General features: G+C 54.0%; 1 protein-coding gene across 2 annotated transcripts; it reads left to right on the plus strand.

Moving 5' to 3' along the window:
* On the plus strand, window positions 1-25,779 carry GPR68 (G protein-coupled receptor 68). 2 transcript variants are annotated; one of them, XM_060169408.1, is made up of 2 exons: window positions 1-168; window positions 24,025-25,779. In XM_060169408.1, exon 2 carries the CDS (start codon window positions 24,123-24,125, stop codon window positions 25,236-25,238), a length of 1,116 nt encoding a protein of 371 aa, XP_060025391.1. In that variant the 5' UTR covers window positions 1-168; window positions 24,025-24,122; the 3' UTR covers window positions 25,239-25,779. The 2 variants fall into 2 exon arrangements, with proteins under 2 accessions (XP_060025391.1, XP_060025468.1); XM_060169485.1 differs by lacking the exon at window positions 1-168 and adding an exon at window positions 16,017-16,144.

Below are 25,779 nucleotides of genomic sequence, written 5' to 3' on the forward strand. Positions count from 1 at the left end.
GGCGAGCTGGAGCCGGAGCCGGCGCGCAGGCCGAGCGCGCCACGCCCCCGCCGGTCCCTGGTCCCTGCCGCCGCCGCTCCGCCGTCCTTCCCTCCCGTCCGCCGGCGTCGGGCTCAGCCGGGCCGGACGGAGCCGCGGCCTGGCCTCCGGCACTGGGACCCGAGAGAGGTGAGTGCGCCGGGCGGCTCGGGTGGGGCCTGGACAGCTGGCGGGCGGCGCAGGGGACCACCGACCTTCAGCAAGGCCGGGCCCGCCCCCTCCTGGGACAGAAGATTCCAAATCCAGTCTCGGATAAAGGCCTCTGGGGGGAGTGGAGAGGGGGAAGGGCCGGGAGGGAGGTCCCTGTCATTCCACGGTACAAATTGATGGTGCTTTGGGGTCCCCCCTCGCAGAGGGTGTGCCGCAAGGGTGGCTTTTGGGGCGCTGCGGGCCAGAGGGGGCTGCCCTGCCCTGCCCAGGGCCCCTGGAGGCGGATCTGCAAGTCCAGCACCGTCCAGATCCCCTGGGGACGTGCCCTGCCCCTGGGTACCTGCAGGCAGGTCCAGGGGAGAGCACTGGGGGAGAAGCCCAAAGACCCAGTCCCAGGCTGGGCGCTTTCCCGAGGGGGAGGAGGGTAGGGGGACTCCTATCTACTGAACGCCTGCTGGTGCCTAACTGTGTCAGATGATCCCTCCATCCATTCTAGACTTTCAGCAAATGGGCCCTCAGCTCGGCGGTCGCCTCAGGTGGAGGGAGCTGTCTCTGCCCAGACAACTCACACTATAGCTGGGGAGACAGACTGTAATTCAAGAAGTAACTAGGGGGAGGTCCGCCTTGCTTCTCCTTCTTGCCCCAAAAGACTAAGCTGACTGAGGGAGCACCTGCCCCCAGCAGTACAGCCCTGGACTAGTCAGCAACCCCCACACCCCCGCCATCAGTGCTCACAGGGGCCCCTTCTGTATCCACACACCAGTCACTAGGAGGATTCCCAGGATACCTGCTAGTCCCCTTGCAGGTTGCAGTTGAGGAGTCATCTCTTCCAGGAAGGCTACCCTGACTGCCCTGCTCTTGGTCAGGTGCTTTTGTATGTTGGACTCCCACAGTGTTGGCTCCTCCTGCCGCGTCCTCCTCCAATCACAGCTGTTATCAGTGTTGTAATTGCTGTGTCAATCCCAGCTTTCCCTTCTAAATCAGAGTTTCAAACACTCAGCCATTCAAGTTCCATTTTATTATATGCATGATGTTTTTCTATGAATATTTTACGTTGGAGACTGGGTTGCTGCAGAACTTCTATTCAGGGAATAGAAACTTGAAACTTGCCATCACTATTTTCCGATCTCCCCTGTGCTCCTCAACAGCTTCTTGGGCAGAGTCCATCACTTGTTTTGGTACCTTGGATACAAACCCTGATACCTCAGAATGACCCCTGGGGTCCCCAACTGAAGACAAAGAGGGTCTCAGAACCCACATTCTAAAGAGAGGTCAAGGCCAAGGCCCCTCCTTCTCCACTCCTCCAGGGCCTGGCTGCCTCGGTGTGTTGGGGACAGGAGGAAGAGGGACGGGAGTTTGTGTCCCATGATGCAGCCTGCCCACCACTGAGATCCTCTTGCCCTGGGTCATCTCTTCTCACTGTCTAGCCTGCGCTGGCCCTGCTGCCCCCTGTGTGGCTCCTCAGGGGCACAAGGCGGAGTTCCTCAGAGGTTCCCCGCTGGCCAGCTCCCGCCCCCATCGGACAGCCCTCCTGGGAGCTGTCAGCTCTTTCCTCCTCATCCACTCAATCTCATAACCCTGTATGACAGTTGCAGGGCGTGTAGGTCACTCACTGTCCACTGGCTGCCTCCTGTCTCTCTCCAGGTTGCTTTTCTTCCTGTCCAAAAAGGCACACTGAGCCTATTAGCACATCCCTTGCCTAAGCAGACCCTGTCCCCTGGGCTCCTCTCCCTGCAGCAGCCGCCCACCCCGCAGCTCTAGGAGAATTCTCCTGCAGAATCTCCTAGCCAGTCAGTGCGCACCTCAGATCCCAATTCCCACTCCCCCCTCCCCAGTACTGAGTGTGTGTGTGTGTGTGTGTGTGTGTGTGTGTGTGTGTGTGTGTGTGTGTTGGGGGTGGGGATTAGAATGGGGAGGTCCTGAAGCAGTGGTCAGACCCATCACTGAGGGACGCTGCCTTCAACTGGACCCCAGTGGTCACCTCCAGGGCAAGAGGAAGAACCCCCAACTCATGGTTCTAGTATACTTAAATACACTTATTTTTAATAAAATTTTAATAGAAATTGTGATCTACTCCCAGAAGTGGAAAATCAGTGCCCCCTGCCACAAAAGGAAGGTAATTAAACAAATAAAAACAAGGAAAACCAAGCCGTGGTATGAAACTTTAATTAGCACCTGTTGCCTGCAGAATATGCCTGAGGCTGGCTCTCTAGGTTACAAAGGGAGATTAGCAAGAATTAAAGTGGTGCTTGAGACATAATGGCACCCACCTGAGACTTTCTCCTTAGTGTGATAAAATGGATTAGGATAGAATTGGACTGGGAATAACAAACTTTTATGGCTAAACTCCTATCAGTCAGCACCTGCTGAGTGCAGAGCACCACACAGAGCCCAAAGCAGTAAAGAACAAACCTTCAGTTCATCCTGTGATGAAGGGTCACTTCCTCCAGGAAGCCCATCCTGATGCGCCCCTTTGTACAAGCCATACCTCCTGCTGTAAGGCTTTTCGTGTTTTATTATAATGGCATATTGGCTCCCACCAGGTCTGTCTCACTCACTTCACTGTCCAGGTACCCCCCGCAGGGCCTGGAGCACAGGTGTTGAATGAACAGATGAATGAATAATGAATGAATAACTAGGCTGACCTCCTTGACTTTGGTCCCACGGGGCTGCTTCCAGTAATGCCTTACCTTCCTCCTCCTCCTCGCTGTCCAAACCCCACATCCTCCATCCTTCAAGGCCCTGCTGAGGGTTGAGCTTCTCCAGGAGCCTGCCCTGAGCTCTCTTGCCCCTGAATAGTCCCTCCCTGGCTGTGCCTATGCCCAGGGGACATTCGGTTCCAGGGTCCAGTGTGTCCCCACACATCCAGAAGGACAGCAGTATGGGTGACACCACAGGTACTCAGTAACTACCGTGGAGTGACTCAACACAGTACCTCCTTCAAGGATGCAGCTGTGTTGGGTCTCGGCAGCTGTACTGAGTTCCCTGTTGCTGCTGTAACAAACTACCACAAACTCAGAGGCTTCCGACAACACAAGTTGATTATCTTACAATTCTGGAGGTCAGAAATGGGATTCCTGGCTGAGTTCCTCTGTGGAGGCTGTAGGAGAAAATCCATTTCATTGCCTCTTTCACCTTCTAGAAGCTGCCTGCATTTCTTGGCTCAGGGCCAACTTCCATCTTCAAAGCCAACCATGGCTGGTGTCTCTCGCCCTACATCATCCTGACGCTCTCCTTCATCTGCCTCCATCTGTCACCCTTGTGATGACATTGGGCCCACCTGGATAGCCCAGGATAATCTCCCCATCTCCAGATCCTTCATCACATCGGCAAAGTCCCTTTTCCCATGTAAGGCAACATATTTACAGGTTCCAAGGATTAGGACATGGGCATCCTTGACAGAGGCCACTATTCTGGCTACCACAACAGCTGTCCCGTGGTACTCTGAGGGCACTGTGGCTGGTGGTATATTAACAATAGCTGACCTTTACCGAGCCCTACGCTGGGCCAGGAACTGTTGGGAGCACGTTACACAACATCCTGTGAGGTAGGTGCCATTCTTATCAGCCTCGCTTCACAGATGAGGCCCTAAGAGGATAAATAACTTGGCAAGTGGCAGAGCTGGGGTTTGAACCCGGGCTGTCTGGCTCCAAGGAACATCTCCTAATTTTGAGGCTACACAGCTTCTCTGGCACCATTATACCCCCAGAACACTAGCCAACAGCCCGGGAGCAGGCCAGGCAAAGCCCAACACAGAGGGAGAATTTTCGCCAAGATTTTCTGGGTGAGACCCCATATAGGCTACGAATTGTTTGCCAGTCATTTCTCATTTCAGCCCTTTCTCACCATCCTACCACTCACACCCCATCGGAGGCACCTAAGCTTATCCAGGGAAGCGGAAGGGAGCTTCCAAGTGTTCCTTTTAGGGGCTCCGGACAAGTAAGTCTGGAAGAGTTCGGGGAATCTGAGCCGGAGGGGCACACATAAGGCTTCCGCAGGCACTGGATGAAGAGGGTGTCCTAACATTTAGTGAGCACCCACTAAAGGCAGGCGTAGTTGTAAGAGATTTATTCTTATTAACTCACTTAATACAACAACCCTGTGAGGTGCTGTTGTTATCCCCATTTCACAGATCAGGAAACTGAGGCACAGAGAGGTCATGTGACTTTCTGAGGTCACACAGCCAGTGCGAAGAGCCACGATTTGATCCATTCTCCATAAGCAAGAGAACCAAGGAAGAGGCTGGTCAACCCCAGCCTGGCCTGGCGCACCCGACTTCAGTCAGCCAAACCCTCTTTTGTGCCTTCCCAGCATAACCTACGATCTTTGCACCTGCTAGGCTGGGCTCCTGCTTTCTGTGTCAACCAGATTTATATTTCATTCTTACACCCATCTCCATTATTAACCCTATTTTCAAGAAGAAACTGAGCCTCCGAGAGGCTAACTTGCCAAAACTCTAATAACCAGAGCACAACAGATACGGGATTTGAACCCAGAGATTCAGATGCTACTGCATCTCCCAACTGCCTCAGCCTGAGAAGCCCAGCCTGAAGTCCTCCAGGAGTCCGCAGCCTAGCCAGGAACACGACACGGGTTCCCCGGCTCTCCAGGTGTGTGTGCTCATGCTTCACCTGGACTTGAGCTCGGAGTTTCCTGCCTTTGGGTGTCCACGTTAGTCACACTCTGTCTGAGAGCCCACAGATTATCTGAGTGGGAGCGGAAACACTGTGGCGTTAGGTCAGTTGTCTGATTAATCAGCTCAGGCCCGAGCCTGCTGGAGTGTGGTTGATGCCAGAAAAGGTAATTTTCAGAAAAACCAGCTCCTTGTTGCCTGAAACTATCGTGGGAGTTGCTTGACTCAGCAGTGGCAAGTATTTCTCAAAAAGAAAATTGTCCACCTGAATGAGGAACTAGGAAGCGCTCAGTGACAGGAAGTCCAGGACAGGGGAATCTGCCAGAGGAGGCCCGGGGCTGAGCGGTGCCGGAGACGAGCTGGCGCTGGGGCTGAGTGAGGAAGTAGGGACTCATTCCGTCATTTGGGGGATAAGGAGAGATTTCCTGTGAGTCTGGCCAGCTGTGCTCATTGGAAGAATGAACCGGAAAAACAGTAGTGTTTTAAAGTAGATAATCCGTATGCTTGTGAAATATGCACACATCCTTCCATTAGTGTGAGTTCGCCGTGAAGATGCGTCTGGCGACATCCACTTCTGCATCAGTCAAGGTCTCTGCGGGAAGCAGGGGCCACTCAGGTGGGGTGACTGGGGAGAGGTTAACACAGGGATGGTTTTCAAGGGTGTGGGTAGCGTTAAGGGGATCAACGCAGGACGGTGCAGCACCTCGGGACTAGCATCTCTGGGGAGCTGTTACTGTCCCAGGCCTGGAGGAGGAAGCAGGGAGAGAAGAGCAGGAGAGAGATTCCAACAGGAGCAAGACGACTTCAGTAAAGAGAGGCAGCCAGCCGGAAGCAACACCGGCTGGGGGATAAATACGCCCCCAGCCCCACTCCCCAGCCATCCTCTGATCCCAGTGAGTGCTTCCCCTTAGCCAAACCCAACAGAAGCCGGAGGGCAAGGGAACCCTGTGATACAGTCAGTAGAGTAGGTGGAGAAGGGTGAAGAGTGGATCTCGGTTGGCCAATAAAAAGTCCTCCACACACTTCCAGCCTCAGACAACAAGCTCTTCCATCCTTTCCATCTGCTGCCATTTCTGAGCCCCTGCTGTGCGCCTCCGCAGGCTTGACACCGGTAAAATGCAAATGCCAAGACCAAAACCCCACAAGAGACTGGAAAAGAAGAAATAGACATAATTGTCACTTGCGCCGGGTATGGAGAAATTCTGACCACGTCTCCAGAGCCCAGCCCAATGTGGGAGAGGATGTCTGTGGGCGAGAAAGACAGTATTAGTGCAGCATTTCAAATCAGCATTCCATGAGCATGGGCCATAATTTACCATTCTCTAAGTCCCGAAAGGTTCTGGAAAACAATACATGCTTCATGTTAACTGAATAAGCTGTTTGTTGTTTATATGGCCAATGCCAGATTTCGTTACAAATTCTGCTGGGCCTGCCAAGGACTGGACATCTTGACACCAAGAGACACAGCAAAGTCTAGCCAAAAGGTGACTTTGCAGGGAGCGCAATGAATCTCTTTGCTTCTCCAAATCTAGCATTTTCTTAGGAAGAACATAGCCAGAGATGCCAACCCTCTATTCCACAGGCCAATTCTGGATCTTGAAGTAAGTGGTATAGGTACCATGCTGTTCTGTCTCTAAAAAATGAAGTGTCAGTCAAAATAGAGTTTGTTTTAATTGAAGACTTTAGACTGTGGAAGGTTCTAGATATGTTTGGACATCTGTAAACAGAGACTGAGGGCTAGAAAAAGAGAGGCAGGGAGAGAGGAACACCAAGTACTGCCACACGGCCCCAACTCCAGAGGCCACCACCTGATAGGTTATAATGTGTACGGGCCCACCCTTGGAACTGTGCAATAGGGCAGCCCTGGCAGGATTCACTTGGTAATAAACTTTCTACACGGCAGGCACTGTACCCCTGAGAGTCCGAATCCTGGATCTAGCAACTGATGATGGACTTTAACACCCCGCTTCTTTCTGGGAGGGATAGGATGAGGCAGAACATAATTGCTGCAGGAAGCAGCTTCGTGGCTGGGACTCCATTCAAGTCCTGGCTCGGACACTCAGAACTGAGTGGCCTTAGGCAATTCACTGAACCTCAGTTTCCTGATCTGCAAAATGCAGAGAATAAAACTGCAGTAAACATTCAAAAGATAAAAGCTATATATAAAAGGGTATTTGGAGTGTACAATAATAACAGCTAACATCTGTTGAACCCTAATAAGTGCTGGGTGTTGAGCTAAGGACTTTACTTGATTTAACTCATGCAATCATCTCAACCTCTTTTTTTTTTGTTTTAACGTCTTTATTGGAGTATAATTGCTTTACAATGGTGTGTTAGTTTCTGCTGTGTAACAAAGTGAATCAGTTATACATATATCCCCACATCTCCTCCCTCTTGCGTCTCCCTCCCACCCTCCCTATCCCACCCCTCTAGGTGGACACAAAGCACCGAGCTGATCTCCCTGTGCTATGCGGCTGCTTCCCACTAGCTATATTTCCATGTCCCCATTTCACACACAAAGAACCCGGCACAGAGAAGTTAAGGGATTTGTCCAAGGTCACCCTACTGGCAGGTAGCAGAGCTGAAATTCCAACTCCGGAATTCAGGCACTCTGGATTTGGTCCAAGCCAAACTCTTAACAACTACTTTCAGTATGGCAATCTTTAAAAAGTATCTGTTGGGCTTCCCTGGTGGCGCAGTGGTTGAGAGTCCGCCTGCCGATGCAGGGGACGCGGGTTCGTGCCCCGGTCCGCGAAGATCCCACATGTCGCGGAGCGGCTGGGCCTGTGAGCCATGGCCGCTGAGCCTGTGCATCCGGAGCCTGTGCTCCGCAACGGGAGAGGCCACGACAGTGAAAGGCCCACGTACTGGAAAAAAAAAAAAGTATCTGTGCATTTTTATGGCATGAGTATAGTTAATCCAGAAAACTCCATTTGTGAAGATTTTGCAAGGAGGAATTTCAAAATGAGGACCAGCAGAAGAGGCTGATGCGGCCTGTGAGAAGAGCCCGCTGGGAGGTTGCTGGGCATGTGCCCAGCAGGAAAAGCAAAATGCCCTGCCTCCCCCTGCTCCCTCGGCCTCTCCTTCCAGGGTATCTTCTGCCCACCTGCCCACTGTCCATTTCCTTCCAGAGACTCACCTAGCAGCCCCGTCACAAAGTGTGGAGCTTTGAGGTGCCCAGAAGAGTCAGCAGAAGGTGAGCCATCAATCTGCCTCTTTACCTTCCTACCTGCACTCCAGCCGCCCTCTAGCCCTAACCCCCGACGTCTGTCCTGACATCCAGCCGCACAAGCTTCTGCAGACTCCTGCAGCACCCAGTCCCAGACACTCGCTTCACAAACAGGAATAGGGCGCCTGGCTCTGAGCCCGGCACTGGACCCGGAATGAGGGTCCTGTAGAGGGGTAGCTGTGGGCCGGTGACCCCAGTGGGCAGTGCAGAGAATTCTGGGAAGGGAGCTAAGGGACCAGGGAAGGGGCTCAGCACGAATTGCCTGGGACGACCAAGAAGGCTTGTTAGGGGAGGTGACGTTCACGTCTTAAAACCGCGGTGAGAGTTCTGGAGATGGGGGCAGGAGGCCTTCTGAGTGGAGATGGACACAGGAGGTAAGGTGTGCAGATGTGAAAGAGGATGCTGAGGGTAGAGCAAAGGGTGGCTTGGGATAGGATGCAGGTGGTGATGAGGGCTCTGGACTCACCTGCTTGGGTTTGAATCTCTTGGCCTCTACTTATTACCTGTGTGACCTTGGGCAGGTTACTTGACTTCTCTGTGCCTCATTCCCCCATGTGTAAAATGGGGATAATAATAGTATGCTGAGGATCAAATGAGTTCATGCGTTAAAGTGCTTAGAACAGTGCTTGGCACACAGTAAGTACTCAGACATTCAGAGCTGTGACTATCGTGAGTGATTTTGTCTGTGAGCTTGTGGGGCAGAGGGCCCTAAAGCCTCCTTGCATTCTCAGCAAAACCGTTAGGAGGTCCCCTGTGCTGTCCCTGGCCACCTCTGCTGCAGGCCCGCTCAAGCCTTGGGAGGCACCCCAGCAGGGATCAGGAGACAGCAAACCTAAGTGCAGACCCACCTCACTGCCCATCGCCCCCTCCCCCCACCCCCGGGCTCGGCACCGAGGTCCAGCAACGGGGAGAGGCGGAGAGAGGGCCTGACAGCAACAGGACACTGCATCTGCTGAGTGGCTACTGATGTGCTGGTGCTGGGGACACAGAGGTGAACGGTACCGCAAGGTCGCTTCATGGACTCTCCTCACCTAGAGGTTCTGATGTGGCTGGAGAAGGACCCTGCCTTCTGCAGCCACGCCCAGAGTGAGCCCACACTGGCAGCTCCGGAGCCTGTCCCCGGGACCCAGGAGAGCTGGACCTCCAAGCCGGGTCTGCGCCACTTTCGGCGGCTCTTCCTGGCCGACGCCTAGCCTGTGGACTGTGGTCACAGCGAAAGGCAGGGCGCTGACGGGCGGGGCTGGGTGTGCCCGAGGGGGACGGGAGGAATGGGGGGAGGGGGGCGGGAATCGGGACACATTGTGGCTCCGTGTTCCGAAGAGGAGGAGGGGAGTCTGGCCGGGAAGCGGGCCGCCAGCGTCCCCAGACCACCCCGGCCGGCAGCCCGAGGACGCTGTGTCCACCCCGCTGGCCGCGCGCCGGCCGTAGGAGGGACGCGGGCGACGCGCGGGGTGACTGCGGCCGGCGCCCCGGCCTCTCGCCGCGCAGGTACGTGCCCCCCCCCATCCCCAGGGTCAGTCCTCTTCCTCTCGCCACCGTGGTGCGGGCAGCGGCCGGCCCCGGTCCCCAGCATCCAGCTCCGCGCCTTCCCCGGCGCGGCCCCGCCAGCACGCGGCGAGGGTGCGGGCACCCGGCCCCAGGTGCGGGCGGGGCGGGCGCCGGGAGCGGGCCCAGCAGGTGCGTGACGGCGACGGGCAGGCGCGGCAGCGGCGAGGCGGCCGGGCGGGATGTCTCCGCCTGCGGTTGCCGCCGGGTTTAGCAACCACCCACTTGGCTGGCACCGTGGCCACCTGGTAATTACTTCCCTTCCCCGCCCCCCCAAAAAAAGTCAGACAGCTAACTCTTCTCCTCCTAGAGCTCGAAGGCACAGGTGATCCAGAGATGCCGTGTGGGCCAGGCTTTCCTTGCCCCAAATCTGCCCGGTCCCTCTCACATGAAGGGCAGCTCATTAGGCACACGGCGGGATTGCAGGGGCCAGAATAAGACCCCCTGCCACCGAGGGAGGGGAAAGCTTCCGTGATTGGACAGAGGAGCGCGGGGGGGGGGGGTGGCTGGTTGGCAGCGCACCCCCCCGCCCGCCTGCAATCAAGCGGGCCCAGGTAATCCTGGAGCTGGAGAACAGACAACCGCGGGGAAGGCTCTTTGGGGTTTAGCGGTGGGCAGAGGAGAAAGCGCTGACTTGGAGCCAGAGGCTGTGTGGCTTTGGGCAGGTCACTTGCTGTGGCTGGGCCTCTGTTAAATGGAGATTAATACTGGCCACGCCACTTCACAGAGGGCTTGTGGGACAAAAGAGATGTGGGAATGGTCTGAAACTCTACAAAGCTGAGATGATATGGTTAGGTTTGGCTTCAACCCCCATGCCCACCAACACACATAAGCTTCCAAAAGAAGGAATGAGGGAAAAGAATTCCTGAGCCTAACAGAGGAAGCACGGCTGGAGCAATGTGGTTGCTTTAGACTATATAGATTAGAGCATCTGTACTCGAGAGCCTAGTTCCAGAACCAGATGGCTTGGGTTCAAATCTGGACTCTAACACCTAGAGCTATTACCTTGGGCAAGTCACATACCCTCTTTTAAGCCTCAGTATCACCATCTGTGAAATGGGCATGATAATAGAGTATACCTCCTAGAGCATGAGATCATGCAGGTAAAGATCTTGCCCTAAAAGCCTTGCAGTGTCCCCTAAATATTAGTTCTGAGTATTCTTGTTATTACTATTATGTTGCACCCTTCTGGGTACAGGACACACTGTAGGGAAAGAAGACTGGTCTAACAGCAAACAAAGAGTGAAAAACAGAGTTTCATCTTTCCTCTCTGGCTGGTCTCAAACAAGATGCCTTACCTCTCTGACCCTTAGTATCGCATGGGAAAAATGGAGACTATTACACTCATCTCACACAGTGTGATAAGCCCTCATGTGATTTTGGAGGGAAAAAAAACAAAAAAACTTTTGTTCCAGTTATCTTTTGTTACATCACAAACCACTTCAAAAGATAGTAGCTTAAAATAGCTCAGCTGTTTTGCTCATGAATCTGCAATTTGGTCAGGGCTTCGTGGGGATAGCTTATCTCTACTTGCAGCATTAGCTGAGATGACCCAGCTGGGGCTGGAGGGTCTTTCTCCAAAATCACACACTCGTGTGGTAATCCAGTTGACCCTGGCTGGCAGCTGGGGCTGTCTCCCAGGGTCTAGGTTCCTCTCAATGTGGGCCTCTCTGAGGCTACTTGGGCTTCCTCACAGCATGGCACCTAGGTTTCAAGAGCAACTATCCCAAGAGACAGGAAGTAGGAGCTGCCAGTGTCTTTAGACCTGGACTCAGAAGCTGATACAGTGTGGCTTCCACTTTATTTTATTGCTCAGGTAGTCATAGAGCCCACCTAGGTTCAAGGGGAGCTCTTGAACCTAGGTGAACCCACCTCTCCATGAGAAGATTAGCAAACAATTTCCAACCATCTTGAACCCACTACAACTCGAAAGCCTTTCCTTTTCCTTTTTTTTTTCTGGGTGCCATGGTAACAAATTAATTAATCTTGGCAGAGACATAGGTTTTCTCCTAGGAGAAGACCAGCAGAGATACAAAAACCATGACTAGGGCTTTATCACAGAGCTTGTTTGGTCAGGGTCAGTTTCTCTGGGTCTGATTCTGGGCTGAGGGAGCAGGCGTGCTACATGGCAGCTCCTCTAGTGTCTGTTTTCTTGGAACCTCTGAGGCTTCAGTCATCAGCTCTGCCAACCCCATGCCTTTCAAACAAGAGGGAGAAGCCAGAGAGAGTAATTTGAATTCAGAAAACTAGATTTTAGCAGGTGGCCCAGGCTGAGTGTAATGAGTATCTCTATACCTCTTACTCACTGGAGACGTCTGTTTCTCAAGAGGGTTGCTGCCCGGGTGTTTGGAGTGATTGCTGTCAGACATTATTCGGTTATTAATTGATAGGTTGGAGCACTCTGGGGCTGGAGGCAGGAGGCTGGTGGGGGTGGCAGGTGGGGAGGGGGGTTGCCTTGGCAACCTTGGGGCCTGTGGTTGGTGCCCTGGCCTCAGAGCAGGAAGGATGCCCCCAGACAGCTCAGACCTTCTCAGACAGACCACAGAGTCTCCAAAGAGATACCAAAGTCTGTCAGGCTTCTGCTGTAATGCATTTTCACATGTGGCCACCCACCCACATGCCCTCAGAGTCAACCCTCTTCCTGTTGCCTCATCCCATATCCTGACAGCCTCCCCCAGTTTGTTAGCTCCTAACTTCAATTTCAGCCACACGGGCCTTCCAGGTGGGCTGCAGAAAGCAATGGAGTTTAGATTCATTTCTTCATTCAAATGTTCAACACATTTTTGTTGTGCATTTTGTGCCAAACCACCTTCTCTCCAACAGAGAACAAAATAGACCCAGCTCCTTCTTCCTCGTAGAGCTTACTGTCCGGAGGGGGAGATGGGCATCGACACACCATCATACAAATTTCCGAGCACTGCATTGAGAATTATTAAAATACAGTTAATTCAGACCTTGACTTGAATCCCAGCGCTGCCACTTGCCAGCCCGGTGACCCTTGGTCTCTTCGGTGGTAAAGCTGGGATAATACTAATTTCCCTGCAGGATTGCTGTGAGGCACCATCAGGACAGCTTGGGGAAGCACAGTGCCTTGTACGTTGAGGTAGCTCACAGCATGTAAGCACCCACCCCTGTGCCCTAGTCCAGTGCCATTTGTCATTCGGATGTCACAGGCCACCTTCAGTCTGTATGAAGAGTCCTGGTCCCAGGTCCCTGGCCAGCTCGAGACTTCTGAGTGGTGAGGCCTTTGTGTTTGATCACGCTGGCTGCCAAGATGGGGGGATGCAAGCAGAGGTCAGAGTGGTACAATGTGAGATGGACTCAGTCTGCCACTGCTGGCTTTGAAGATGGAAGGGGGCCACAAGCCAAGGAATGACAGAAACGTCTAGAAACCGGAAAAGGCAGGGAAATGGATTTCCCCCCATACCCTCCAGAAGAAATGGAAGCCTGCTGACACTTTGATTTTAGCCCAGCGAGACCCACTTTTGACAGCCAGACTGTAAGATAAGAAATGTGTGTTGTCTTACGCTGCTAAATGCTGTGGTAATTTGTTTCAGCAGCAACAGGAAACTAGTCAAGAGCCCTGTCTTTGGAGTCAAACAGCTCTGTAGTTTCCCTGCTGTGTGACCCCAGGCAAGATTCTGGCGCCCTCTGAGTCTTGTTGCCTTGCCTACAAAATAGGGTTGGGGGGGGTTAAAACAGGAAACATTTGGAAGGCGCTCAGCACGTGCTCCCAAAATGGCAATGACTTTGCTCCCTCATCCCAAGTTGCTCCCACCTCTTCTCTGACGCCACTTGGGACGGCAGCAGTGCCAGGCACTATGGGAGGTTCTCTGCTGGTCCTCCTCTGGGTTTTTAAAGCCATCCTAATTCACACCTGGCCACTCTGGAACTTGCAACAATGCGCGCCTTGCCTCGGCTCCCGTGACGGAGGTGTGTGCTGATGTGTAAGGCCTGGGAAGGCCAAGGCCAGCGTTCAATGCGCAAGTCAGTGAAGGTCCCTGTGGTCAAACAGCAGACGGCTCGTGATGGGCATTTCTTGTATTTGTCAGAGCCCTTTGGGAGCCCCCAAGGCCTTTACCCCAACTAGCCGCAAATCAGTAGAGTACCCGTGGGGAATACAGTAGGACACCGTAACAAACGTCCTACCAAGTTGGCCTGCCCATCCTTCACCCTGTCTAGGGAGACTCGGATGGTGGGGCAGGACCTTCTAGCCCGAGGGAGTGGTGCCATCACCAGCACCGCCACCACCATCCTAGTTCATCCTAGTTTCTAGTCCTTCCTTCCTGTTTTAGATTAAAGAAAAAAACCTTAGCACCAAAGTAGAACACAGTAAGGGTGTTCTTTTCTCTTCCTGAGTGGGCATTTCACAGAGGGCCTGGGCTAGCCGATTCAATGTCAGCTTCATCTCTCCATCCGCAGTTCCAAAGGCCAAATAGGAAGGGAGGTGGAGGGGGTCCCTGGCCCTGGGGAAAGGGGAGGACACAGTGCCATCAGTGGTTCCCACAGGTATAGATGCTGACGGTGTAGACAGCCTGTGTGTGCAAGTCCTGTTAGGCTGGGCCGCCCTGTACAGAGAACCAGGGGTGTGCTCTTTGGTCGGTGTGTCCTGGGGGTAGCCAGGCATTCACCACTGAACCGATCCTGCACTCCTCCCCGCACAACTCCTGTCCTTTCATATGGCATCAGGGAGAGCCCACAGACTTCTACACTCGGAAACAGCTTCTGGGGCTTCCCTGGCGGTTCAGTGGTTAAGACTCCGCTCTTCCGCCGCAGGGGGCACGGGTTCGATCCCTGGTTGGGGAACTAAGTTCCCGCATGCCGCGCTGCACAGCCAAAAAAAAGAAAAAAGAAAAAATAGCCTCTATGTCTACAGGCACCACTGCATTGTAACAAGGCAGAGGCTTCTGGTGCAGCTGACAGAGGAGTATTTGCTTGAAGGCCCAGGCCCTGCAGAGGGGGATTTTTCCTGGGCCCCCTACCAAAACAGCCCCCCATCAGGACTGTAGTGATTCACTCTCTGGAGAAGATGAAACCACAGATCACCCAACAAAATAGGGACAATGCACATCCTCAGTGACCCCCACTCATGGTGGACGTTGGCTTCCTGGCTCTAGCAACGTTCCTACAGTCAGCTTCCAAGGGGACACCTTGGAGGGAGGAGGTTAAGCCGATTTGGAGAATCACAGCTCTATCATTTAGCTGTAAGACCCTATCTAGAGCCTTTGCCCCTTTGGGCCTGAGTTTCCCCATCTGTAAAATGAGGCTGAGCCAGGTAACCTCCAGGGGTCCCATCGGCCCTGCCGTGCTGAGGGAGTTTAGGAAAGAGTCCTGAGAGCCAGAAGACCCCATGAGGCCAGAGCCCCGTGCTGGCTCCCCGGTCTGGGCCACGCTGTTTAAAGACGCTGACGCTCGCCTTACTCACGACCCAGAGAATTCCTCTGATGCCGTAGCTCTGTTGGTCTGCAGAACAGGATCCACCCGCCTCCACATCAGTGCTTCTCCTCCTGGCCGCCCTCTGGAATCGCCCAGAGAGCTTTTAAAAACACTGGCACCTTGTCTCCAGAGAGTATGATTTAATTCATCTGGGGTGGGGCCTGGGCAATGGTGTTATTTTTTATAAGCTCCCCGGGTATTTGCTAATGTAGTTGTGACCCACTGACCCAGATGTTGGCTGCTAGCGGCTGAAGGGTGACTGCCCGGAGGTGGGAGTGGAAACAGCTTCCCCTGCCCTTGCTGATGTGCCATTGCTCTTGTGTCCATGGTACTTTCTAGTTATCTGAGCGTCAGCCTGTCTGGCTCAAGTCAGGATCCCTGGCTCAGGGGGTTCAACATCCTGTATCTCCTGGTGGCTTGTAGGTGCTCACAGGTGGTTGGATGGGAAGAATCAGGGCACCCCGCTCCTCCTGCATCTCCCAAGTCCCTGGGGTCCCTGTCCCTAATTCAGGCTTTAGCATCCCCCGCAAGGTCTGGGGTGCGCGGGAAGGCAGGCCCGGGGTGCCTGGAGGGAGCTGTCCCGCCGCCCTCATCCTCTGGCTGGCGAGCGTTCCTCACAGCTACCCAGCCTGACATCAGATCTGAGTTCACATGATTCTGCCTCAGCTCAGGAATGGGCAACCTCCAGCTGGGATTTTCTAGTCTGAGCTGGGAGGAGTGGCCGGCGGGAGATCGCAGGAGGGGGAGCTTGGGTCCTGGCTGCAGGGTCACCCGAGGGGAGTCCGCCAGGGCTGGGCCAGGGGCGTTCAGTCTCCTCCCCGGACCTCTGCGAGCCAGCGAGCACTGGGACGAAGCCGGCTCTTTGAGGTTTGAGGGCAGAGCTTTGCCGGGCGGGCAGAGAGGACCCAGATCCCCTGAGGCTGCTGCTCCCTCACCTGGCGGCAACCACAGTCCCCTTCCTGGGATCCGGACCCTGAGCAGGCGGGGGTCAGTCCAGCTGTTTCTAAACAGGATCATGACCCATGAGCGGCTCCGGAAATCAATTTAGCAGCTCACGCCCTTAAGAAAAACAAAACAGAGTGGAATGATCAGAGTGCATGGCAAGTGGTAGGGTAAGTACTGCTCTGGGTCTATGTGTGTCTGTGTGTGTGATGTCTCTTTGTGCTGGTTACAATGACAAGTGCATTCCTCACTGTGGTCTGTGGTCAAAAGAGCTCAAAGGCAGCGAGTTGGTGCCTAGAAGCCTGGGTTCTGGATTCAGATCCACCCCACTTACTGTATGAACTTGAGCAACTAGGTGAGCCTCTCTGGGCTTCAGATTCTGTGAAATGGGTTCATAGTGTCAGCCCCATCGACTCACAGCCACTTTGTGAGCCCAGATGGGCTTGAACTCTGAGACCGTTATGAGGGCTTTAGAAATGAGATTGTCTCCTTGCTGTTGTTGGATTGAGGCTGTTTAGGGGAAAGCTGGGGACTAAGGGGAAAATGCAGCCTGATTCTACTCCCACCCCAGAGGGAAACATCAACAGCCTCTGAAAAGGGTACTTTTAGGAAATGAAACAGCCCTGTTTAAAGCGTGTTTAAACACGCTGAGGAAACTCCCCAGCTCGGCGTGCCGGGGGTTCCCCCGAGCAGGGCCGCCCGGCCAGTGACTAACTGTGTGCGTGCCGGTGTGCCACCACCGGGAAGAGACGGGCGACAGATTAAACCATTGTTTATGCGGCAGCTGAACGGCACTGGCCACCTCTGCCTTCTGGTTTGGAATGTGCAGGCGGCTCCCAGCTGGAGTCAGAGGCCCTTCATGCCTTTGGGGAGCTGAACCGCTCTTGGACGTTCAAGTCCTCGAAGGCCTCTGTGCTGATGGGCATTTGTCTAACAGTTTTGCTCTTAGTGTTGTGCTGCCTCCTGTGTCGTCTCTCGGTTTCTTAGCTGGATGATAAAATGAGGTAGCTGCAGCAGCTCTGGGTTTTGATTCTTTGCCCCAATCCCCTCCACCTTGGGGACCCCAGCCCCAGGCACACAGTAGGTTTTCCTCCATGGGTGGCGAGGAAATGGTTGACCTGCCGGGTGCAGGGGGCTGGCCCAGGCCCAAGCCTGGTGGCCTCGTGGTGGCACATGTATGGACTGGAGCCTGGCAAAGCCTGGAGGTGAGGGTGGTCACTCTGTAACAACTGTGATGAACAGAAAGATAGCGTGGTGTGAAGGAAAGCGTGGACCGGTCTGAGTTCAAAACCTGGCCTACGTCGTAGCTGTGGAATTGTTGCCGAAGGCTCAGCTTCTCCGTACACCAGAGCCGAATCGCATCTTGGAGACAGAGTTTTGGGTGAAGTAGAAAAGGATAGCTTTATTGCTTTGCCAGGCAAAGGGGGACCCTGGGTAGGGGGGAGGGTCCCACCTCGAAAAACTATGTGTTCCAATCCCAGAGGATTTTATAGCAATGGTTCAAGGGTGGGATTTCCGACAAGATTAGGGTGTACTTTATGGCCTGCACTCCTTTAATCTTGTCTCAGGTGATTGGTCTCCTAATCTTGAGGAGCTTCTCTGGTCCCTTTTTTTTTTTTTTTTTGCGGTACGCGGGCCTCTCACTGTTGTGGCCTCTCCCGTTGTGGAGCACAGGCTCCGGACGCTCAGGCTCAGCGGCCACGGCTCACGGGCCCCGCCGCTCCACGGCATGTGGGATCTTCCCGGACCGGGGCACGAACCCGCGTCCCCTGCATCGGCAGGTGGACTCTCAACCACTGCGCCACCAGGGAAGCCCCTCTGGTTCCTTTAATTTTGTCTCAGGTGGTTTCTTGGCTGCTTCTTCCTTGATTAGCAACTGTTCCAATCTGCCCTTTGGAACTCAGGGAAGGTCATGGAGGCTGGAGTCTTGCCTACAAGAAACAGGGGACAAAAAAAAGGCCTCCATGCCTGGGAACCCTGCAGGGCCTCACTTGGTGTCAGAATCTTGAGCAGCCTCAGTTTCTTCATCTGTAAAATGGGTGCTGGTGAGACTCGTGTTGAGAGAGAGAATGGATGTGCAAAAACGTTCCTGGCATGTGGAGGGCTCTCACTCGGTATGGCTTGGTCCTTCCATCCCATCTACGTTTTTCCATTTATAGAACACTTCGCACCCACTGTGCCTTTGATTTGGGGGAGCAAGCTTTCTGTGGACAGCAGGTAGAGAAGGGACATTCCTGGCAAGATGTAGTTTCCATGGAGGGGTGCCTGTCCTCAGGGAGTGGAAGAAGGGAGAGCTGGTTGTGATGAGGCCCGGGTGAAAAAGCAGGGCCCTCTGCGACCAGCTCAGGCAGCTTAAACAGATGCCAGGTGGCTGGAGAGGAGGCCACAGTGATTCCTCCCTCTCACTTTTCTGTTTCTATTAATAATATTTCCATTGTCCCAGCACCCAACCTCAAAACCCCCCACCCATCCATCCATCTCTTCATCCATCTATCTACCCATTGACCCATCCACCCACCCATTCGTCCATCTATCCACCTGTTCACTCATCCATCTATCCACCTACCCCCTCATCCTTCCACTTATTCATCTTATTCATCTACCTACCCATCCATCCATCCACTCATCCACCCACCTACCTCTTCACACATCCATCCATCTAACAGATAATTTGGGGGAGATTATGAGGACCAAGCACTGAAGAACATCTCAGATTTGTCCCTGATTGTCCCCAGCTCCTTCTAATTAGTTGGCAGTTTCTACAGCTGTTTGTTGTCCCCTCTCTGGCCACACCCTCCTCACACCTAGCTGTTTGTGCCAAGCTACTTTCAGTTCCACACAGGTGCCTGTTCTCTCTCTCTCTGGCATTTGGCCTGTTGCATGCTCTATTTCCACAGGCAGAAACTTCCATCTTCCCTGGCTGCCCTTCCCGCTTCTTCTGGTCTTCGAGCAAAGTGCTGCTCAGGAAGGCTTTTCTAGCTGGGTTAGTTCACCTCCTATGAACTCCCTTAATGTCCTGTACTCTCCCTGGGAGCTAACCCTCTCTTTTCTTCTCCTGTCTCCCATGAGACTAAAAGCAACTTGAATTATGCCAGGGGCCAGTACAGTGCCTTCCATATAATAATAGACACTCAATAAGTATTTGCTGTAACAACGAATAAGTCAATGAGTGGATGGATGGATGGACAGATGGATGGATGATTGGAGAGCCATTGAAGGGTTTGAAGCAGGAGTGATTAGGTTAGGTTTTTGTTTTAGAGGATGGCTTTGAGGGTGGTGAGGCGGAGACAGGGAATCCCATAGGAGGCCGTGCGCTGATTCTGGGGAGGAAGTCTTGACCAAGCCAATCTGGGGCACTGGGGAGGGAGCTAAAGAGGAGGAGTCGGATGTGGGAAGTATTTAGGAGTTGAAAATGGTAGAACTGAGTAATCAAGTGGGTGCTGTGGACGAAGATGAGGGAGAAAGCTGAAGGCCAGCCATCCAACGTGAGTGACTGGGCAGGAGGAGATGCCACCTCCAAGAACAGACTAGTGGAGAAAATGATGAAAGCAGGGTGGGCCTCACAGAGCATGCCCTGTGCCGTGGAAGGAAGCTGGTTCTGTCAGCCTTCCACCTGGGGGTGGGGAGGACGTCTGGGAATCATCAGAGTGTTGACGGCATTGAAATCACAGAGGCGATGCCGTGTGTGTGGAGGAGGTGTTTTCATCTAAACGTCGTATGTGTTTCTTCTTTGCCCTGCAGACTTGAGTATTTCTGACTTTGCTTGCGGGAATTCGCTTATCATCGGCCTGGGAAAGAGGAACCCGCAAACAGTCACACCAGCCCGCCTCACACATGCGTACACTCAGCCCTAGCAAATGATAGGCTTCGGCCAGGTGACTCTCAACAAATTCCTAAGACCTGACAGGACATGTTTTCACTTTGGTTTCCTTTGCCATATTTTGTTGGTGCCTGGGAGCCTGTGCTGATGAATGAATTTTTATCTTCCTGTGGGTAGATTTTATGTGGACTGTGGAGAACCCGAGGTAGATTCAGAGACACGGACGTCCTGGGTGGGTGTCCCTGGGGGACCGCTCAGGTGTGGGCCTGGGATCCAGGGACAGGAGGGCTGGCAAGAGGAGGACGGATGGGGCCAAATTTTGACTCACGGGGCTGTGCAGAGTTTAGGGGTCACAGGCCTCAGCTGCCCCTTCGCCCCTTCCTCTCACCATCAAAACATATAAACAAAAACACAAAAAGCGAAAAACAAGAAAACACCCTTGTGCACTGTTGGTGGGAATGTAAAGTGGTGCAGCCCACTGTGGAAAACAGAATGCAGTTCCTCAGAAAATTAAAAATAGAGCTGCCATGTGATCCAGCAGTTCTACTTCTGGGTATAGACCCCAAAGAACTGAGAGCAGGGATTCAAGCAGTATACCCATGTTCACAGCAGCATTACTCACGGTAGCCAGAAGGTAGAAACAACCCAAACGTCCACTGACAAATAAATGGAAAAACAAAAATGCGGCCTATACATATGATGGAATATTATTGGGCCTTAAAAAGGAAGGAATTCTGATATATGCGACTACGTGGATGAACCTTGGGGACGTTATGCTAAGTGAAATAAGCCAGCCACAAAAAGATAAATTCCGTGCGACGCCACTTATATGAGGTACCTAGAGCAGTCAAATTCGTAGAGACACAAAGTAGACTGGAGGCTGCCAAGGGCTCGGGGGAGGAGGGATGGGGAGTTAGTGTTTAATGAGTACAGACTTTCAGCTGGGGAAGCTGAAAAAGGTCTGGAGGTGGATGGTGGCGATGGCGGCACAGCAGCGTGAATGTGCTTAATGCCACTGAGCTGTGCGCTTAAAAATGGTTGACATGGTAAATGTTATGTTATGTGTATCAAACCGCAATTGAAAACAACGACAAGAAGCACCTCCCTCCACCACCAACGCTGAAATCCAGGCCTGTAGGGCTTCCCTGGTGGGGCAGTGGTTGAGAGTCTGCCTGCCGATGCAGGGGACGCGGGTTCGTGCCCCGGTCCGGGAAGATCCCACATGCCGTGGAGCGGCTGGGCCCGTGAGCCATGGCCGCTGAGCCTGCACGTCCGGAGCCTGTGACCCGCAACGGGAGAGGCTGCAGCGGTGAGAGGCCCGCGTACCCCCCCCCCCCAAAAAAAAATCTGGGCCTGTATCCTGGAGAGGATGGGGAGGTGAGCCCTCCTAGGAGTCCTCATCTTCCAGGGACTGAGAGGGTGTGGGGAGGCTCAGGTGGGGACTAGACATGGCAGGGAGGTGGGACTTGGAGAAAGGAGACCTGGATTCTAATGCCCATGCTTCCTTCCTTAGACTGGCTTTGGGCACGTCACTTCCCCTTTCAAACCTCAGTTTCCTCATCTGTAAAATGGGGAAGTGGCATTCACTTATTCATTCTAGAAGTACTCAGGAGTGCCTGTGGTGTGCCAGGCACTGTTCAAGGTGCACAAGGCCCTCTTGGAATTTACAACCTCGTGGAGGAGACAGATCATCAGCAAGCAGACAAGTAAATAAACAAGAAAAATCTCAGACCCTGATGGGAGCTCTGCGGAGCCATGAAACGGGAAGGTGTGATGGTGATGGTGACAGGGGAGGGGCTGCTTTAGTGGGGTGGTCAGGGCGAGCCTCGCAAGGGGGTGGTGTTTCAGCTGAGACCTGGTGGCAAAGGAACAGCCTTGAGGTGGAGGTGGAGGTGGGGAGAGGGCAGGGGGCAGCACTCCAGGAGAGACTGGAGCGAGGCCAGGCGATGAGGCCCAGAAAGCTGGCCAGTGAGGCTGGAGTGTGGTGGCAGCAGACGAGGTGGGGGAGCTGGGGCCGGATCATGCTGGGTCTTGTAAGAGTCTGGGAGTTTTACCGTGGGTGTGATAACTCACTGTGAAACCGTCTCAGTGGGTTTTAAACAAGGAAGAGGAGGATCCAGTTTGTATTTTGGAAAGATTGCTGTGGCTGCCCGGGGGATAATGGTCAGGGGCGTGACTGGGAGCACTGGGGTGGGGGGAGGCTTGGCCACGGAGAGAGCCACAGGGAGTCCAGGTGAGAGGGGGCAGCTTTGGGCCAGACCCATCTCTCACCCATTTCAGAGACTCTTATGAAAGCCACAGGACCCTTTTCCAGGAAAAATGCACATACTTACATATTTACAAGTTTGAGCCTGTGATTTCCGGGGAAGTCCTCAAGTTTATCCTCCATGAACCCCAGGACTGCAACTGCTGGGCTGGAATATCTCTGGGCCCCTTCCCAGAAGGCTCCGCCAACTTCCAGGTTGAGCCCGGGCTCTGGTGCCTGCAGGGCCAGTCAGGAGCCAGCAGGAGGGAGGCTGCGGAGGGAGAGACCCTGGACAGCAGGTGATGAGACGTTGTTGGTTGTGGAAGGGGCTTCCCGTCTGGTCTGTGAGTCCCAGCTTGACTATGGTGAAGAGACAGCAAAGGGCAAGATTGATCTGCTAATACCACAAAACAACTTAACGCAGACCCTGTTCATTTGGAATTTGCAGCCAGATAGACGATGCATGCTCAAGGAGGGGTGAAAATTGGTTCTTAGGTGGGGTGAAAAAAAATCTTAGATATTATAGTGATTTGTCATCCTCCAAAAGCCCATGATACATAAACAGATATGAAATACATCTGGGTTATTCAAATTTCATGGGGGCAGGTGGTTAGGAAAAAAAAATGTCAAAAAAGTTTCCTTGGACGGATGATTACAAACAACAGCAACAGAAAGGTTAATTTAGACACAGTGAGATTTTTCATCTGAGGCAGAAGTGTTAAATCAATAGAGCAACTCAGTCCTTTCATTCTGATATATTAATTTATAAAGTAGGCCTACAACAAAAAATTTTTATTCTGTCTTGTTCAAATGTATTTGTATATATAACAATCGCATTTTCTTTGTTAAATTCTCAACAATGTGAACTTTTCACTAATGCGAGTAAGACTACCATCTTTGGGCTTCCCTGGTGGCGCAGTGGTTGAGAGTCCGCCTGCCGATGCAGGGGACACGGGTTCGTGCCCCGGTCCGGGAAGATCCCACATGCCGCAGAGCGGCTGGGCCCGTGAGCCATGGCCACTGAGCCTGCGCGTCCGGAGCCTGTGCTCCGCAACGGGAGAGGCCACAAAAGTGAGAGGTCCGCGTACCACCCCCCCCCCAAAAAAAAAAGACTACCATCTTTTATTCTGCCTCATTGCCTTTGGAAAAACAATGACATGCATTTTGACATATTTTATGTGGCCCTGATACTGACCCTGAGGGCAGGTGTTTTCATCCTCATTTTATTTATTTATTTATTTACTTATTGCCCTCGTGGCACGGCTTGCAGGATCTTAGTCCCCCAACCAGCTATTGAACCCAGGCCCCAGCAGTGAAAACGCCGAGTCCTAACCACTGGACTGCCAGGGAATTCCCATATCCCTGTTTTATGGATGAGGAAACTGAGTCTAAGAGAGCGTAAACGACTTGCACAGCCTGTGAGCAGCTGACCCTAGCCTGGTGCTCACGTCTGTCGGTGCCTGGCCCCCTGTGCTAGGTTCCCAATTCCACGGAGGTGAGGTAGCAGTGCCCTGCGGGAAGCTTAGGCTTTTTTCTTGCCAGAGCACAGCAGGATGTGGACCAGGCTGGGCCTCTATTGTGCTGTACGGAGGGGCCCCGAGGAGGGGCTGTGGCCTTACTGACCTGGTCCATTCCTGTGAGCAAGTAGGAAAAATGCGAATGGTGCTGACTGCTGCAGGAGAGTGGCTGGGGCCCTCACTGTTGTGTGGGTTGGAATTGTTCTTCACCTTGAGCTTCCCTGGAGCTTCCCCGGAGCCAGCTCCAGGCCTTGCTTGCTGCACCGAGGGACCAGGAAAGTAAATAAGGGACAGGAAGCCAGGGAAGGGGGATGGGGAGGCATAAGTCACATTTCAGTTGAGTTGGAGTTGGTTGGCTGGATCATCTTCTAAATTACGTGAGGCACTTAGAAGAGTGCCTGACATACAGTAGGTGCTATATAAATGTTGGCTCCTCTTATCCTAAGCCTTTCCACCTTTGACTTTCAGGGCCTTACCCATCACCAGGGAGGCCCGGCCTTTGCTACAGCTTGAACCACATCCTAGAAACAAGATGGCGCTAGAGAGACTGGTGCATTCCTGAGCCCATGAGGGGTGAGGCCCCTCCAGGCCCAAAGATGGGGAACGTCACCGGAGACAACGGCTCGCTGAGCTGTGCCATTGACCACACCATCCACCAGACGCTGGCGCCGGTGGTCTATGTCACGGTGCTGGTGGTGGGCTTCCCAGCCAACTGCCTGTCCCTCTACTTCGGCTACCTGCAGATCAAGGCCCGGAATGAGCTGGGCGTGTACCTGTGCAACCTGACAGTGGCCGACCTCTTCTACATTTGCTCGCTCCCCTTCTGGCTGCAGTACGTGCTGCAGCACGACAACTGGTCCCACGGCGACCTGTCCTGCCAGCTGTGCGGCATCCTCCTGTACGAGAACATCTATATCAGCGTGGGCTTCCTCTGCTGCATCTCCATCGACCGCTACCTGGCCGTGGCCCATCCCTTCCGCTTCCATCAGTTCCGCACCCTGAAGGCCGCCGTGGGAGTCAGTGTGCTCATCTGGGCCAAAGAGCTGCTGACCAGCATCTACTTTCTCATGCACGAAGAGGTGGTGGAGGACCTGGACCGGCACCGCGTCTGCTTCGAGCACTACCCGCTCGAGCCCCGGCAGCGCAGCATCAACTACTACCGCTTCCTGGTGGGCTTCCTCTTCCCCATCTGCCTGCTGCTGGCCTCGTACCGGGGCATCCTGCGGGCCGTGCGCCGCAGCCACGGCACCCAGAAGAGCCGCAAGGACCAGATCCAGCGGCTGGTGCTCAGCACCGTGGTCATCTTCCTGGCCTGCTTCCTGCCCTACCACGCGCTGCTGCTCGTGCGCAGCCTCTGGGAGTCCAGCTGCCACTTCGCCAAGGGCATCTTCAACGCCTACCACTTCTCCCTGCTCCTCACCAGCTTCAACTGCGTGGCCGACCCCGTGCTCTACTGCTTCGTCAGCGAGACCACACACAGGGACCTGGCCCGCCTCCGTGGGGCCTGCCTGGCCTTCCTCACCTGCGCCAGCACTGGCCGGGCCCGGGAGGCCTACCCATTGGGTACCCCCGAGGCCCCAGGGAAGAGCGAGGAGCCCAACGTGCTGACGAAGCTCCACCCGGCCTTACAGACCTCTCAGCCACCCGGAGCGGGAGGGCCCCCAGCGGGCGGACTGGCCTAGCTGTGTCGCCCCATCACCCACGTGCGGGGCGAAGCAAGGCCTGAGCTTGCTCGACAGCTGCTGCCCACTTGGCCAAGGCAGGTGCCTCTTGCTGCTGGAGGGGACGATGGACCTGGGCCACGGGGCCCTGGGTCTGGGCCGCAGCACAACCTCTCTGGGTCCAGGGAACCTGCTGTGGCTGCCGAGTCCGACGGGGCTGCTGGTTGAGTGTGGGGATAAGCTCCGACAGTGCATGGGGGTCGTCTGCTGCCAGCTGGGCGGCTGGTGGGAGGAAGACCTGCTCACGTCCAGGAGGTTTTCAAAGAGAAGCTCGGGTGGGGGACGCAGGGTGTGAGGACATGGAGAGAGGGGCCTGGGAGATGAGAGTGGGTACCTGGGGGCACACCTGCCAGGGCCTTCCAATGCTATTGTCACAGATGACACCGGTCCAAATGCACTGGTGTAATCGGGGAGGTGACACACGAAAGTGTATTGTCATCATTCATACTTGGCCTCACTCCACGAAGGGGTGGGAAGGAAGATGAGTGGGCCCGGAGGTTGG

The sequence above is a fragment of the Lagenorhynchus albirostris genome, chromosome 1 (assembly GCF_949774975.1).
Source record: "Lagenorhynchus albirostris chromosome 1, mLagAlb1.1, whole genome shotgun sequence".
In the NCBI taxonomy this organism is placed as follows: Eukaryota; Metazoa; Chordata; class Mammalia; order Artiodactyla; family Delphinidae; genus Lagenorhynchus; species Lagenorhynchus albirostris.